The sequence below is a fragment of the Oncorhynchus clarkii genome, chromosome 21 (assembly GCF_045791955.1).
Source record: "Oncorhynchus clarkii lewisi isolate Uvic-CL-2024 chromosome 21, UVic_Ocla_1.0, whole genome shotgun sequence".
In the NCBI taxonomy this organism is placed as follows: Eukaryota; Metazoa; Chordata; class Actinopteri; order Salmoniformes; family Salmonidae; genus Oncorhynchus; species Oncorhynchus clarkii.
The window spans coordinates 8,230,390-8,246,725 of NC_092167.1; the positions used below are offsets into that span (position 1 = coordinate 8,230,390).

The window sequence follows — 16,336 nt, forward strand, 5'->3', positions numbered from 1 at the left end:
CGGAAAGGTTTCTTATTTCACTGAAAAAGGAAACGTCTTGTTTTCGAGATGATAGTTTCCGGATTTGGCCATATTAATGACCTAAGGCTCGTATTTCTGTGTGTTATCATGTTATAACTAAGTCTATGATTTGATAGAGCAGTCTGACTGAGCGGTGGTAGGCACCAGCAGGCTCATAACCATTCATTCAAACAGCACTTTCGTGCGTTTGCCAGCAGCTGTTTATGACTTCAAGCCCATCAACTCCCGAGATTAGGCTGGTGTAACCGATGTGAAATGGCTGGCTAGTTAGCGGGGTGCGCGCTAATAGCGTTTCAAACGTCACTCGCTCTGAGACTTGAAGTGGTTGTTCCCCTTGCTCTGCAAGGTCCGCGGCTTTTGTGGAGCGATGGGTAACGCTGCTTCGAGGCTGGCTGTTGTCATTGTGCTCCTGGTTCGAGCCCAGGTAGGAGCGAGGAGAGGGACGGAAGCTATACTGTTACACTGGCAATACTGAAGTGCCTATAAGAACATCCAATAGTCAAAGGTTAATGAAATACAAATGGTATAGAGAGAAATAGTCCTATAATTCCTATAATAACTACAACCTAAAACTTCTTACCTGGGAATATTGAAGACTCATGTTAAAAGGAACCACCAGCTTTCATATGTTCTCAGCAAGGAACTTAAACGTTAACTTTCCTACATGGCACATATTGCACTTTTACTTTCTTTTCCAACACTTTGTTTTCGCATTATTTAAACCAAATTGAACATGTTTCATTATTTATTTGAGGCTAAATTGATTTTATTGATGTATTATATTCAGTTAAAATAAGTGTTCATTCAGCATGGTTGTAATTGTCATTATTACAAATATATATATATATTTTTTTAAATCGTCCGATTAATTGGTATTGGCTTTTTTTGGTCCTCCTATAATCAGTATCGGTATCGCTGTTGAAAAATCATAATCTGTCGACCTCTAGTGTGTAGTATGGAATAGTGTGTAGAACAAAACAGTGTGTAGAACAGAAGTGTGTAGAACAGAAGTGTGTAGAACAGAAGTGTGTAGTACAGAATAGTGTGTAGTACAGAATAGTGTACAGTACAGAACAGTGTAGAACAGAACAGTGTGTTGTCACCTGCTGGTTGACGCGGCAGTGTGAGGGCCCGTGGTGGACGAGGATACGGACGATGTCTACGTCTCCACGCCAGGCGGCCAGGTGCAAGGGGAAGCAGCCCTTACTGTCAGCCACATTGGTGGAGGCTTCAAACTGGAGCAACTTCAACACCACGTCCCTGAGGAGGAGAAGGAGGGAGGAGGAGGATGGTGGAGGGAGGCGGAAGGGGAGAGAGAGAGAGGAGTAAGTAAGGGGAGTGAGAGAGTGCGAGGGAGATCGAGGGAAGAGATGGAATAGAGAGAGGGGGAAAGATGGGGAGAGAAAGGCAAGAAACCGTAAGAGAGAGAGAAAGAAGAGAAGAGGGAAGAGAAACAGAAAGAGAGCGAGAAAGAAAATAATCAACAGAGCGAGAAGGGGGAGAGAGAAAGACAATAATCAACAGAGCGAGAAGGGGGAGAGAGAAAGAAAAGCATAGGTACTTTACTTGTTCCCCCGTCATCTAAAGTTCTAAATCACTTCTCTAAGTGTTGGTGACCTTGTTTTTCACTTGGAGCCTGTACTTTTCACTCTCTCCCTTTATCTGTCTCCTTCTCTCCCTTTATCAGTCTCCTTCTCTCTCCTTCTCTCCCTTTATCTGTCTCCTTCTCTCTCCGCTTCGCTCTCTCTCCTTCTCTCCCTGCTTCTCTCTCTCTCCCTGCTTTGCTCTCTCCTTCTCTCCCTGCTTCGCTCTCTCTCCTTCTCTCCCTGCTTCGCTCTCTCTCCTTCTCTCCCTGCTTCGCTCTCTCTCCTTCTCTCCCTGCTTCGCTCTCTCTCCTTCTCTCCCTGCTTCGCTCTCTCTCCTTCTCTCCCTGCTTTGCTCTCTCTCCCTGCTTTGCTCTCTCCTTCTCTCCCTGCTTCGCTCGCTCTCCTTCTGTCCCTGCTTCGCTCGCTCTCCTTCTGTCCCTGCTTCGCTCTCTCTCCTTCTCTCCCTGCTTCGCTCTCTCTCCTTCTCTCCCTGCTTCGCTCTCTCTCCTTCTCTCCCTGCTTCGCTCTCTCTCCTTCTCTCCCTGCTTCGCTCTCTCTCCTTCTCTCCCTGCTTCGCTCTCTCTCCTTCTCTCCCTGCTTCGCTCTCTCTCCTTCTCTCCCTGCTTTGCTCTCTCTCCCTGCTTTGCTCTCTCCTTCTCTCCCTGCTTCGCTCGCTCTCCTTCTCTCCCTGCTTCGCTCTCTCTCCTTCTCTCCCTGCTTCGCTCTCTCTCCTTCTCTCTCTCCCTGCTTTGCTCTCTCCTTCTCTCCCTGCTTCGCTCTCTCTCCTTCTCTCCCTGCTTCGCTCTCTCTCCTTCTCTCCCGCTTCGCTCTCTCTCCCGGCTTCGCTCTCTCTCCTTCTCTCTCTCCCTGCTTTGCTCTCTCCTTCTCTCCCTGCTTCGCTCTCTCTCCCTGCTTCTCTCTCTCTCCCTGCTTTGCTCTCTCCTTCTCTCCCTGCTTCGCTCTCTCTCCTTCTCTCCCTGCTTCGCTCTCTCTCCTTCTCTCCGTGCTTCGCTCTCTCTCCTTCTCTCCCTGCTTCGCTCTCTCTCCTTCTCTCCCTGCTTTGCTCTCTCTCCTTCTCTCCCTGCTTTGCTCTCTCTCCCTGCTTTGCTCTCTCCTTCTCTCCCTGCTTCGCTCGCTCTCCTTCTCTCCCTGCTTCGCTCTCTCTCCTTCTCTCCCTGCTTCGCTCTCTCTCCTTCTCTCTCTCCCTGCTTTGCTCTCTCCTTCTCTCCCTGCTTCGCTCTCTCTCCTTCTCTCCCTGCTTCGCTCTCTCTCCTTCTCTCCCGCTTCGCTCTCTCTCCCGGCTTCGCTCTCTCTCCTCTCTCTCCCTGCTTTGCTCTCTCCTTCTCTCCCTGCTTCGCTCTCGCTCCCTGCTTCGCTCTCTCTCCTTGCTTCGCTCTCTCTCCTTCTCTCCCTGCTTCGCTCTCTCTACTTCTCTCCCTGCTTAACTCTCTCTCCTTCTCTCCCTGCTTCGCTCTCTCTCCTTCCTCTCCCTGCTTCGCTCTCTCTCCTTCCTCTCCCTGCTTCGCTCTCTCTCCTTCTCTCCCTGCTTCGCTCTCTCTTCTTCTCTCCCTGCTTCGCTCTCTCTCCTTCTCTCTCTCTCCCTGCTTTGCTCTCTCCTTCTCTCCCTGCTTCGCTCTCTCTCCCTGCTTCGCTCTCTCTCCTTCTCTCCCTGCTTCGCTCTCTCTCCTCTCTCTCTCCCTGCTTCGCTCTCTCTCCTTCTCTCTCTCTCCCTGCTTCGCTCTCTCTCTCTCCTTCCTCTCCCTGCTTCGCTCTCTCTCCTTCTCTCCCTGCTTCGCTCTCTCCTTCTCTCCCTGCTTCGCTCTCTCTCCTTCTCTCCCTGCTTCGCTCTCTCTCCTTCTCTCCCTGCTTCGCTCTCTCTCCTTCTCTCCCTGCTTCGCTGTCTCCTTCTCTCTCTCTCCATGCTTCGCTCTCTCTCCTTCTCTCCCTGCTTCGCTCTCTCTCCTTCTCTCCCTGCTTCGCTCTCTCTCCTTCTCTCCCTGCTTCGCTCTCTCTACTTCTATCCCTGCTTCGCTCTCTCTACTTCTCTCCCTGCTTCGCCCTCCCTCTCCCCCTCCTCTATTGCTGTTGTTCTAAAGAAGGAAATCCACATTATTGCCTCCAAAGCCCAGCGTTAATCCGACAGTTTGGCTGAGCAGGGCTAGCCGTCAGACGAATCTTAGTCCCACAGTGGGAAAAAGGGGGTTGTGTGTGTGTGTGTGTGTGTGTGTGTGTGTGTGTGTGTGTGTGAGAATGTGGAAAGGGGCTGGTGTGTGTATGTGTGTGTATGTAAGAGCTTTTTCAAACTTATGGGAGATTCACAATATATATTGAATCTGTTTTCCCTAAATCAGCTTTGTTGTACAATTAAAGGTCTATACACCGCATTTCAAACAGTCTGCAATGATCTAATGAATTCAGGACTTGACTAGACTAAATATAAACCTTCTACAACCGTAAGAGCCACTAATAATGTCATTATTTTGATAAAATAGTTTAACATGCTTTTTTGCAATTCAACTGATCTGGCTTTCATGTGTTGGTGTGGATGTGTAAATGGGAATGTTAAAAGTCACAGCAGAAGAGAAGGAGACGAGACCAAGAAGACTACATGACAACGAGCAGATAAAAACAAATTACTTGATTCTTGTTATACAGGCATTTGGAATATCGAGAAAAAACATACATTTAAATTAATCTAATTAATTTGATATATCGCACAGCCCTAGTGTGTGTGTGTCTGGAAAAGGCAATCACATTGCATTACACTCACAAGCATGCAAGCACACGGACAAACACTTCCTCACCCCCACCAGCCACCTCTCCACATTCACACACACTCTTACCTGTGTCCGTTCAGTGATGCGTGGTGGAGGGGTGTGTACCCGGAACTGTCTGCACAGTTCACATTCAAGCCTCTCCACATGCTGTGGACACAAGACAGACAGACTGTAAGCCAAGACACAGTCCTTACAATTGTATGCTTTCCAATTTAACTTGATTTTTGCTTTCCTGTAATTGAAAATCACACTTAAGTCCACAACAGGTTTTCTATGTGTTGAGCACATGATCATGATAGACACTGAAGTACAAAAGAGACACAATATAGAAGCCCTTTTCTTTTAGCCTGATCACAGATATGTTTGTGCCTTAGCCACATCACAATGACCATCAGAGTCAAACAGATCTGGGACCAGTCTATCGTTGTTCTATGGGATGTGGGACCTCCACGGGGCTAAGATTAGCATGTAACGGACTCGTTTTCCCATAACCTTCGAAGTCTCTCTCAAGTCAACTTCAATTTTCAATTTTAAGGGCTTTATTGACATGGGAAACATATGTTTATTTTGCCAAAGCAAGTGAAATAGATAATAAACAAAAGTGAATTAAACAATAAAAAAATGTACAGCAAACATTACACTCACAAAAGTTGCAAAATAAAAAAAGACATTTCAAATGTCAATGTATATACAGTTGAAGTAGGAAGTTCACATACACTTAGGTTGGAGTCATTAAAAATAGTTTTTCAACCACTCCACAAATTTATTGTTAACAAACTATAGTTTTGGCAAGTCGGTTAGGACATCTACTTTGTGTATGACACAAGTAATTTTTCCAACAATTGTTTACAGACAGATTATTTCACAATTCCAGTGGGTCAATTAGGTGCACCTGTGGATGTATTTAAAGGCTTACCTTCAAACTCAGTGCCTCTCTGCTTGACATCATGGAAAAATCAAAAGAAATCAGCCAAGGCCTCAGAAAACAAATTGTAGACCGCCACAAGTCTGGTTCATCCTTGGGAGCAATTTCCAAACGCCTGAAGGTACCACGTTCATCTGTACAAACAATAGTACGCAAGTATAAACACCATGGGGCCACGCAGCCGTCATACCGCTCAGGAAGGAGACGCGTTCTGTCTCCTAGAGATGAACGTACTTTGGTGCGAAAAGTGCAAATCAATCCCAGAACAACAGCAAAGGACCTTGTGAAGATGCTGGAGGAAACAGGTACAAAATGATCTATATCCACAGTAAAACGAGTCCTATATCGACATAACCTGAAAGGCTGCTCAGCAAGGAAGAAGCCACTGCTCCAAAACGGCCATAAAAAAGCCAGACTACGGTTTGCAACTGCACATGGGGACAAAGATCGTACTTTTTGGAGAAATGTCCTCTGGTCTGATGAAACAAAAATAGAACCGTTTCCCATAATGACCATCGTTATGTTTGGAGGAAACAGGGGGAGGCTTGCAAGCTGAAGAACACCATCCCAACCTTGAAGCACGGGGGTGGCAGCATCATGTTGTGGGGTGCTTTGCTGCAGGAGAAACTGGTGCACTTCACAAACTAGATGGCATCATGAGGGGAAATTATGTGGATATATTGAAGCAACATCTCAAGACATCAGTCAGGTTAAAGCTTGGTCGCAAATGGGTCTTCCAGATGGACAATGACCCCAAGCGTACTTCCAAAGTTGTGACAAAATGGCTTAAGGACAACAAAGTCAAGGTATTGGAGCGGCCATCACAAATCTCTGACCTCAATCCTATATAAAATTTGTGGGCAAAACTGAAAAAGCTTGTGCGAGCAAGGAGGCCTACAAACCTGACTCAGTTACACCAGCTCTGTCAGGAGGAATGGGCCAAAATTCACCCAACTTATTGTGGGAAGCTTGTGGAAGGCTACCTGAAACGTTTGACACAAGTTAAACAATTTAAAGGCAATGCTACCAAATACTAATTGAGTGTATGTAAACTTCTGACCCACTGGGAATGTGATGAAAGAAATAAAAGCTGAAATAATTCTCTACTATTATTCTGACATTTCACATTGTTAAAATAAAGTGGTGATCATAACTGACCTAAAACAGGGATTTTTACTAGGATTAAATGTCAGGAATTGTGAAAAACTGAGTTGCAATGTATTTGGCTAAGGTGTATGTAAACTTCTGACTTCAACTGTATACAGTGTTGCAATGATGTGCAAATAGTTAAAGTACAGAAGGGGAAATAAATAAAGATGGATTGTATTTACAATGGTGTTTGTTCTTCACTGGTTGCCTTTTATTGTGGCAACAGCTCACAAATGTTGATGTTGTGATGGCAGACTGTGGTATTTCAGCCAATATATATGGGAGTTTATGAAAATTGAATTGTTTTCAAATTCTTTGTGGATCTGTGTAATCTGAGGAAAATACGTGTCTCTAATATGGACATACATTTGGCAGGAGGTTAGGAAGTGCAGCTCAGTTTCCACCTCATTTTGTGGGCAGTGAGCACATAGTCTTCTCTTGAGAGCCAGGCCTGCCTACGGCAGCCTTTCTCAATAGCAAGGCAATGCTCACTGAGTCTCTACATAGTCAAAGATTTCCTTAAGTTTGGGTCAGTCACTGTGGTCAGGTATTCGACCACTGTGTACTCTCTGTTTAAGGCCAAATAGCCTTCTAGTTTGCTCTGTTTTTTGTCAATTCTTTCCACTGTGTCAAGTAATTATATTTTTGTTTTCTCATAATTTGGTTGGGTCTAATTGTGTTGCTTTCCTGGGGCTCTGTTTGTGTTTGTGAACAGAGTCCCAGGACCAGCTTGCTTAGGGGACCCGTCTCCAGGTTTATTTCTCTGTAGGTGATGGCTTTGTTATGGAAGATTTGTGAATTCGGCCTAATTCTGCTCTGCATGCATTTTATGGTGTTTTACGTTAAACACGGAGGATATTTTTGCACACCCTAACAAACAGCCTGAATAGTATACAGGTAGGCCAGTCACCACGCCCTAACAAACAGCCTGAATAGTATACAGGTAGGCCAGTCACCACACCCTAACAAACAGCCTGAATAGTATACAGGTAGGCCAGTCACCACACCCTAACAAACAGCCTGAATAGTATACAGGTAGGCCAGTCACCACGCCCTAACAAACAGCCTGAATAGTATACAGGTAGGCTAGTCACCACACCCTAACAAACAGCCTGAATAGTATACAGGTAGGCCAGTCACCACACCCTAACAAACAGCCTGAATAGTATACAGGTAGGCCAGTCACCACGCCCTAACAAACAGCCTGAATAGTATACAGGTAGGCCAGTCACCACACCCTAACAAACAGCCTGAATAGTATACAGGTAGGCCAGTCACCACACCCTAACAAACAGCCTGAATAGTATACAGGTAGGCCAGTCACCACGCCCTAACAAACAGCCTGAATAGTATACAGGTAGGCCAGTCACCACACCCTAACAAACAGCCTGAATAGTATACAGGTAGGCCAGTCACCACACCCTAACAAACAGCCTGAATAGTATACAGGTAGGCCAGTCACCACGCCCTAACAAACAGCCTGAATAGTATACAGGTAGGCCAGTCACCACGCCCTAACAAACAGCCTGAATAGTATACAGGTAGGCCAGTCACCACACCCTAACAAACAGCCTGAATAGTATACAGGTAGGCCAGTCACCACACCCTAACAAACAGCCTGAATAGTATACAGGTAGGCCAGTCACCACATCCTAACAAACAGCCTGAATAGTGTACAGGTAGGCCAGTCACCACACCCTAACAAACAGCCTGAATAGTATACAGGTAGGCCAGTCACCACACCCTAACAAACAGCCTGAATAGTATACAGGTAGGCCAGTCACCACACCCTAACAAACAGCCTGAATAGTATACAGGTAGGCAAGACACCACACCCTAACAAACAGCCTGAATAGTATACAGGTAGGCCAGTCACCACGCCCTAACAAACAGCCTGAATAGTATACAGGTAGGCCAGTCACCACGCCCTAACAAACAGCCTGAATAGTATACAGGTAGGCCAGTCACCACACCCTATTTCACATTCTACACTCTATTCTATTGCACATTCCACAGCCAATTCCCTAGTCTCCCCCACGCATTGTCTTGCAGTGGGCTCTATTCTCTTCTACTGTGCTTTCACTATGCGCACAAAAAGGCAAAAAGCAGTCCTCAAATTGAATTAGGGAGAAACATTAGATTAGAAATACATGTAAACATTCTTGTAGACTAGACGTCTGCTTATTTGTAGATTAGAGAAATATGCAGACTATGTCCTGTCTACTGCCCTTAGACACAACCTCTGTCTTTCCCCTCCGTCACCCCCCCCCTCTCTCCGTCACCCCCCCCCCCTCTCTCCGTCACCCCCACCCCTCTCTCCGTCACCCCCCCTCTCGCCGTCACCCCCCCCTCTCTCCGTCACCCCCCCCTCTCTCAGTCACCCCCCCCCTCTCTCAGTCACCACCCTCTCTCTCCGTCACCCCTCATCTCTCCGTCACCCCCCTCTCTCCGTCACCCCCCTCTCTCCGTCACCCCCCTCTCTCCGTCATCCCCCCTCTCTCCGTCATCCCCCCTCTCTCCGTCATCCCCCTCTCTCCGTCATCCCCCTCTCTCCGTCACCCCCCCTCTCTCCGTCACCCCCCCATCTCTCTGTCATCCCCCCTCTCTCCCCGTCCACCCCCCATCTCTCCCCGTCCACCCCCCATCTCTCCGTCACCCCCCCCCCCCCCTCTCCGTCACCCCCCCTCTCTCCGTCACCCCCACCCCTCTCTCCGTCACCCCCCCCCCTCTCTCCGTCACCCCCCCCCCTCTCTCCGTCACCCCCCCCCTCTCTCCGTCACCCCCCCCCTCTCAGTCACCCCCCCTCTCTCAGTCACCCCCCCTCTCTCAGTCACCCCCCCCTCTCAGTCACCACCCCTCTCTCCGTCACCCCTCATCTCTCCGTCACCCCTCATCTCTCCGTCACCCCCCTCTCTCCGTCACCCCCCTCTCTCCGTCACCCCCCTCTCTCCGTCATCCCCCCCTCTCCGTCATCCCCCTCTCTCCATCATCCCCCCTCTCTCTCCATCATCCCCCCTCTCTCTCCGTCATCAACCCTCTCTCTCCGTCATCCCCCCTCTCTCTCCGTCACCCCCAATCTCTTCGTCACCCCCAATCTCTCCGTCACCCCCCATCTCTCCGTCACCCCCCCCTCTCTCCATCTGTTACAGAAGAAAGTGGACTTCTCAATATTGGTATGTTGGAGAAATTAAGAAAAAAATGAAGTGTTATGGATGTTACATGAAATGGATAAGCTTTATGGGGAGACTGAACATAACAGCAGAAGTCGAAGTTATATATTTGTATATTTTTTTATATTAAAAAAACTACTTATTTATTTTATTCATCCATAACCGTCATTTACATGGTTGTACGATAATTATGCCAGCCCTAAATGTTGGTATATTTTGGGGGGCTTTCATAACACTCTTCTCATCTTTCTATCTATCTAAAAAACAGTAATACCAAGTATCAGAAACACATTTCAGCAGATCTTTTCCAAGATCCTCTGAACCAGAACAGACCATAGCCAAGATATCAACAACTGCTTCTGTAAAAATCTGAAGAACACATCAGAACAAACACACAAAATGTGTTGAATGCACACGCTTCTGAAGCAAAGACATGATACATTAATATCCACCACAACCGTTATGAATTTGCAGATATCATAATGGTGACCAGGAAAAGGGAGAAACCACTGATATACCATATAAAACCTTGATGAAAGTTAACTTCAGAGAGACATCAGGAAGATGATCCAATGTTACGTGGATGTTTTACAAAAACCTTTCCTAAATAAAACAAAGGGTGTAACATTGTCCCAGTCACCCCCTATCCTTTCATAACTGGAGACACTTCAATTTGCTCTGTATTGCTTCATTAACATCTCACCTTCCTAACCAACACTGGGGGACAGTTGTGTGTGGAGAAACGAACTCTGTGCGCTCTACCGAAAGGCCATGAAATGACTTCTTTTTTTGGACTTGGCCTCCTATTAAAAACGTTTCCAATAAAGCTGAACTCCAACATACAGACCTTCAGGATAATTATTCATGTGGTTTCATTTGCAAATGACTAACTTTATTTGGGCATGATTAGGTTGACGTTCCCACGGAATCGCCCTATAGCCTCTAATAACATGACAGGAAATCAAAGTGGACATGAAAACGTAAGGGACTGGTGAGGAGATCGAAGGAGTGGAAGAAGGAAGATTTTCCTCATTTCCTGCTTGTGTGTTATTGGTTGTTGGTACCAGCTGTGGGAAGGTAACAGCACTGGAGGAACACACTAATTAACCTGACCGAGGTGGTGGGCTGACACCCACACACACCAACACACACAATGTCAATATTTTCACACATTCTCAAACACTTAAAGGTGTAAATATGCACACACACACACACACACACACACACACACACACACACACACACACACACACACACACACACAAGGAAAACCCCTTTCTACAGCCCAGATTTAATTCACCATCCCCAGACACATACAATCTCCCAGCAGCTCCAGGGCAGTAAATGCTGCTTGAGACAAAGTAATGCCATTACCAGACATGTGTGAGAGATGGGGGTGAAGTCAGCCACACTCATTAGTGTGTGTGGGTGTAAAGGTTTCGAATGTGCACGCATTTAAAAAGACAAAGAGACTATACAGCGCATTCAAACGTTGATTCACATATCATATATAGAGAATTTATACCGTGTTCTAGCAAACAAAAACCCACTGAACTTTCACTTCAAAGTTAAGAAGTGTATAGGCATATACCTCATGTTAAACCACACGCTAAATCCAATGGATGAGATGAACACACACACACACCCCTACAACACCACGATGTGACATAAGCCCATGTGCATGACACTATAATGAAATGAAGAAAGACAAACACACAACCTCAAGCATTTCTTTAAACTGAAAATCTCATATCACACAATCTTCTGCTTGACTGAATAGAAATCCCATCCCTAAACCTGACTTAGAGAGTGGTGGTTTTTCTAAACCTGACTTAGAGAGTGGTGGTGTTTCTAAACCTGACTTAGAGAGTGGTGGTGTTTCTAAACCTGACTTAGAGAGTGGTGGTGTTTCTAAACCTGACTTAGAGAGTGGTGGTGTTTCTAAACCTGACTTAGAGAGTGGTGGTGTTTCTAAACCTACAACGCATCTCAATTAGACAGACAAACACACACAAAGTCACAATGATACCACACAAATGTCACAATTCAAAGTCACAATGATACCACACAAATGTCACAATTCAACAAACACACGCAAAGTCACAATGATACCACACAAATGTCACATTTCAACAAACACACAAAGTCACAATGATACCACACAAATGTCACAATTCAACAAACACACACAAAGTCACAATGATACCACACAAATGTCACAATTCAACAAACACACACACACACCAGTGCACTGACAACCATCTAAGTGGCCAGTAACATGCTCAATAGGGTAAAGGTTGTGACATCACAGGGTCATTCCACCTCAAAAAGCACAAGAAATAGGATATCGACAACCACCATCTCAGATTGTGATGAAATCGTTTCTGTAGTTAGAAAGAGATATGATTTTCATTTCTGAAACATTATTTTGTTGAAATATAATTTGATCTGAGAAATTCAACTCATTAATTGTAACCAAAATTGGCCATTTGAACTGAAGGGATTCATATAATCTCCACGCCAATCCTACTCCAACAGCCAGTACATACAGTATGAGTTCTCAGTGTCAGACAAGTAGCATGGAGCTGTGGCTTGGAGTATTGCTTCTTCATCCCTGTGAATCTGGGGATGTTTTATTCCCCCTGTTCAGATCAATTACTCATTGAAGTCGCTTGCATAAATGTGTGAAAGTACCCGGTTTTGCCCACTAGATGCCGCTGTTCCTGCTACTGCCGCACAGTTTGATAAATGTTGCTGGTCTATTGTGTTTATTAAATGGATCACAACATTTTCTTTGCAATTTAGGGCCGTTTGGCCAGCCTCACAATTATTATAATAATGATAATAATGATAATCATCCCTTCAAAAAAGCTCGGAATTAGTTAGACCATTCCTGGTGAACAAACCATTAGGCTACAGTAGTTAGACCATTCCTGGTGAACAAACCATTAGGCTACAGTAGTTAGACCATTCCTGGTGAACAAACCATTAGGCTACAGTAGTTAGACCATTCCTGGTGAACAAACCATTAGGCTACAGTAGTTAGACCATTCCTGGTGAACAAACCATTAGGCTACAGTAGTTAGACCATTCCTGGTGAACAAACCATTAGGCTACAGTAGTTAGACCATTCCTGGTGAACAAACCATTAGGCTACAGTAGTTAGACCATTCCTGGTGAACAAACCATTAGGCTACAGTAGTTAGACCATTCCTGGTGAACAAACCATTAGGCTACAGTAGTTAGACCATTCCTGGTGAACAAACCATTAGGCTACAGTAGTTAGACCATTCCTGGTGAACAAACCATTAGGCTACAGTAGTTAGACCATTCCTGGTGAACAAACCATTAGGCTACAGTAGTTAGACCATTCCTGGTGAACAAACCATTAGGCTACAGTGGTTAGACCATTCCTGGTGAACAAACCATTAGGCTACAGTGGTTAGACCATTACTGGTGAACAAACCATTAGGCTACAGTGGTTAGACCATTCCTGGTGAACAAACCATTAGGCTACAGTGGTTAGACCATTCCTGGTGAACAAACCATTAGGCTACAGTAGTTAGACCATTCCTGGTGAACAAACCATTAGGCTACAGTAGTTAGACCATTCCTGGTGAACAAACCATTAGGCTACAGTAGTTAGACCATTCCTGGTGAACAAACCATTAGGCTACAGTAGTTAGACCATTCCTGGTGAACAAACCATTAGGCTACAGTAGTTAGACCATTCCTGGTGAACAAACCATTAGGCTACAGTAGTTAGACCATTCCTGGTGAACAAACCATTAGGCTACAGTAGTTAGACCATTCCTGGTGAACAAACCATTAGGCTACAGTAGTTAGACCATTCCTGGTGAACAAACCATTAGGCTACAGTAGTTAGACCATTCCTGGTGAACAAACCATTAGGCTACAGTAGTTAGACCATTCCTGGTGAACAAACCATTAGGCTACAGTAGTTAGACCATTCCTGGTGAACAAACCATTAGGCTACAGTAGTTAGACCATTCCTGGTGAACAAACCATTAGGCTACAGTAGTTCTAATGGTTTTAATGTTATGGTCTCGAATGGTCTTTAATGGTAAAAGTCCCAAACACACACTGTATGGTGATTTGTAACAGTATTGGATTGAGTTTAATGGTAAATGTTACTAAATCACACTACATTATAGAGATGTTTTCTAGCAATTTTATGACCATCATGCAATGGTTTATAATTGTATTAGAGATAGCACAACATTTTAGTTACTAGCCCATTTCTCCATCAGTGTTGGTAAGAAAAGCCTTCATATGAGAATTGCACCATAGCGACAGCCCTCTCAGAGAGCTGCCATTTGTTGGACTTTTCAAGGAGGGTTGGGGCTGAAGCATTAGGTTGGTTAATTTATTTTTATTCAACCTTTATTTCACTCGGCAAGTCAGTTAAAAGAACAAATTCTTATTTACAATGACGGCCTACCTGCTAAGAGAAGGACAAACTGCGTTCATGGAGGACTGGCTTGTGAGGATGACTAAACAATTCATTTTCATCATGAGCAAAGGTTATTGGTTTTCTACCCAAAGTTGCAAAATGTTGTGATCCATTTAATAAACACGAGACCAGCGACATTTATAAAACGGTGTGGCAGCAGCAGGAACAGCGACATCTAGTGGGCAAAACCTAGTAATTTCATACTCATTTATGCAAGCGACTTCAATGGCTAATTTATTGCCTGTTCACCAAATGAACAGGCAATATTCCAAGCCACAGCTCCTTACTACTTGTCAGACATAGTGAATTTATACTGTATACTGGTTGTTGGGGAAGGACTGGCGTGGGAGGTCCGTGGCTGGCTTTGGAACATTTTATTGGATTCCTCAGGTCTTACTCAATGGTAAGAAGAAGGTCAGTCCCAAATCGGATTTTAGGTACTATATTTGTTGAATATTATGTGAATCTTATAAATCCAATAGGGCCAGTTTGGATGCAATCAAATTAGCTTTATTTCTCAGAGATCAAATGAAATTTCAACAAAATAATGTTGCAGGAATGCCAATCTTATCTGTTTCTAACAACAGAAAGGATTCCAGAACAATCTGTGATGGTGGGTGTCAGAGCCTGCTGAAATGACATGGAACGACTCCACAGGAAGTTATTCATTAGGAGATCAAACTGCCCTCTGATCCACTTCACTCACACACACCCACACACACAGTGACTGGCAGGAGCAACTGACCCCTTTCTTGCATTCCGACTCGACAATAATGAAAACCAGACACGGTCAATCGATAGCCGCAGTACAAGCCCCATCCCCCTGGGATTCAGGAAGTCTATTGATGGGCTTTGATCATTGACCATCTTGTCATCCAGCCGGTCAGTTTGTCAGTGGGAGAGGGACACAGGATGTGACGGGGTTGCATCGTGAATGACACCCTATTCCATATACACTGAGTACATAAAACATGAAGAACTATTTCCATGAATGGGGTCTGGTAGCAGGTGCCAGGCTTGAGTGTGTCAAGAACTGCAACGCTGCTGGGTTTTTAAGCTTAACAGTTTCACATGTGCATCAAGAATGGTCCACCACCCAAAGGACATCCAGCCAACTTAACACAACTGTGGGAAGCATTGGAGTCAACCTGGACCAGCATCCCTGTGGAACGCTTTCCACACCTTGTAGAGTCCATGCCTGGATGAACTGAGGCTGTTCTGAGGACAAAAGGGGATGGTGCAACTCAATTTTAGGAAGGTTTTATTAATGTTTGGTATACTGCACTACTTTTGACCAGGGCCCATAAGGCAAAAGTAGTGCACTGCATAGGGACTAGGGTGCCAATTAGGATGCAAACGGGTAGTGATGTGGCATTTCTGTCTTCCTTAATAAATGTGGGACAATGCCTTGAGGCTTTAGCAGTTAAATGCCCTGATTGGCTACGCTAATGAGTTGGAATTACTCAACACAGAGAATTCATGAAATGATCATCTCGATTTGTCTGAGAGGGACTTTGTTACAATAGGAGATTAATTGTCTGACAGAGCGAAATACCCTCTGTTGGTCCTAGTCGGACAATACCTGCTGCGTCTTGGTCGTCAAACCGCAAATAAACACCAATTCGAAGCTACGGTACACACACACACCCACACACACCAGCAACCTACAGAAGTGTTTGACCTATTACTCCTCTCATAGATATTCTCCTCATAGTACATTGAACAGTGTTAAATTAATAATTAAAGTATATTTTAACACCATCTTAGAGTACATATGATACCACTCTACAGATTGTAAAAAGTACTCTGATAATAGTGTTACATTGTGATAGTTAATGTAACACTCTATAGTGCAGAAATGAACACTGCATTACACTTGCCGGTGTTACTCAAACGTAACACTATGGGGTAATTAACACTCACAGTGTTATTTCTATTCAACACTTGTGCTGATCTAGACTTAACTCCTATTAGTGTTAAACCAAAACACTGTTACAGGCAGTCATTTTGGTTGTTGTTTTAAAGGGCAATTCCACTTTTCAACCTCATTTTCATTATCTCCAGCACAATATCAGTGTCTACATACTGTATGTGAAAATGGCACAATTCTACATTCTGTACAGTACTTCAAATCAAATTTGATTGGTCACATACACATGTTTAGCAGATGTTAATGCGAGTGTAGCGAAATGCTTGTGCACTAACAAGTAATCTAACAATTCCCCAACAACTAC

The 16,336-nt window shown here is 44.8% G+C and overlaps 1 protein-coding gene across 3 annotated transcripts in view; it reads right to left on the reverse strand.

Annotated features, from left to right (window-relative positions):
* LOC139378448 (ankyrin repeat and sterile alpha motif domain-containing protein 1B-like) overlaps nucleotides 1-16,336 on the reverse strand; it is a 308,202-nt gene that overhangs the window by 239,571 nt on the left and 52,295 nt on the right. For all 3 annotated transcript variants that reach the window (XR_011628293.1, XM_071120627.1, XM_071120626.1), the window contains exons 2-3: nucleotides 4,451-4,531; nucleotides 1,125-1,281 (exon numbers count right to left, since the gene is read on the reverse strand). Coding sequence is in view for 2 of the 3 variants with exons in the window: in XM_071120627.1 (XP_070976728.1) it covers nucleotides 1,125-1,281; nucleotides 4,451-4,531 (238 nt within the window). In the remaining variant the exon portion in view is untranslated. The remainder of the gene's footprint in view (nucleotides 1-1,124; nucleotides 1,282-4,450; nucleotides 4,532-16,336) is intronic.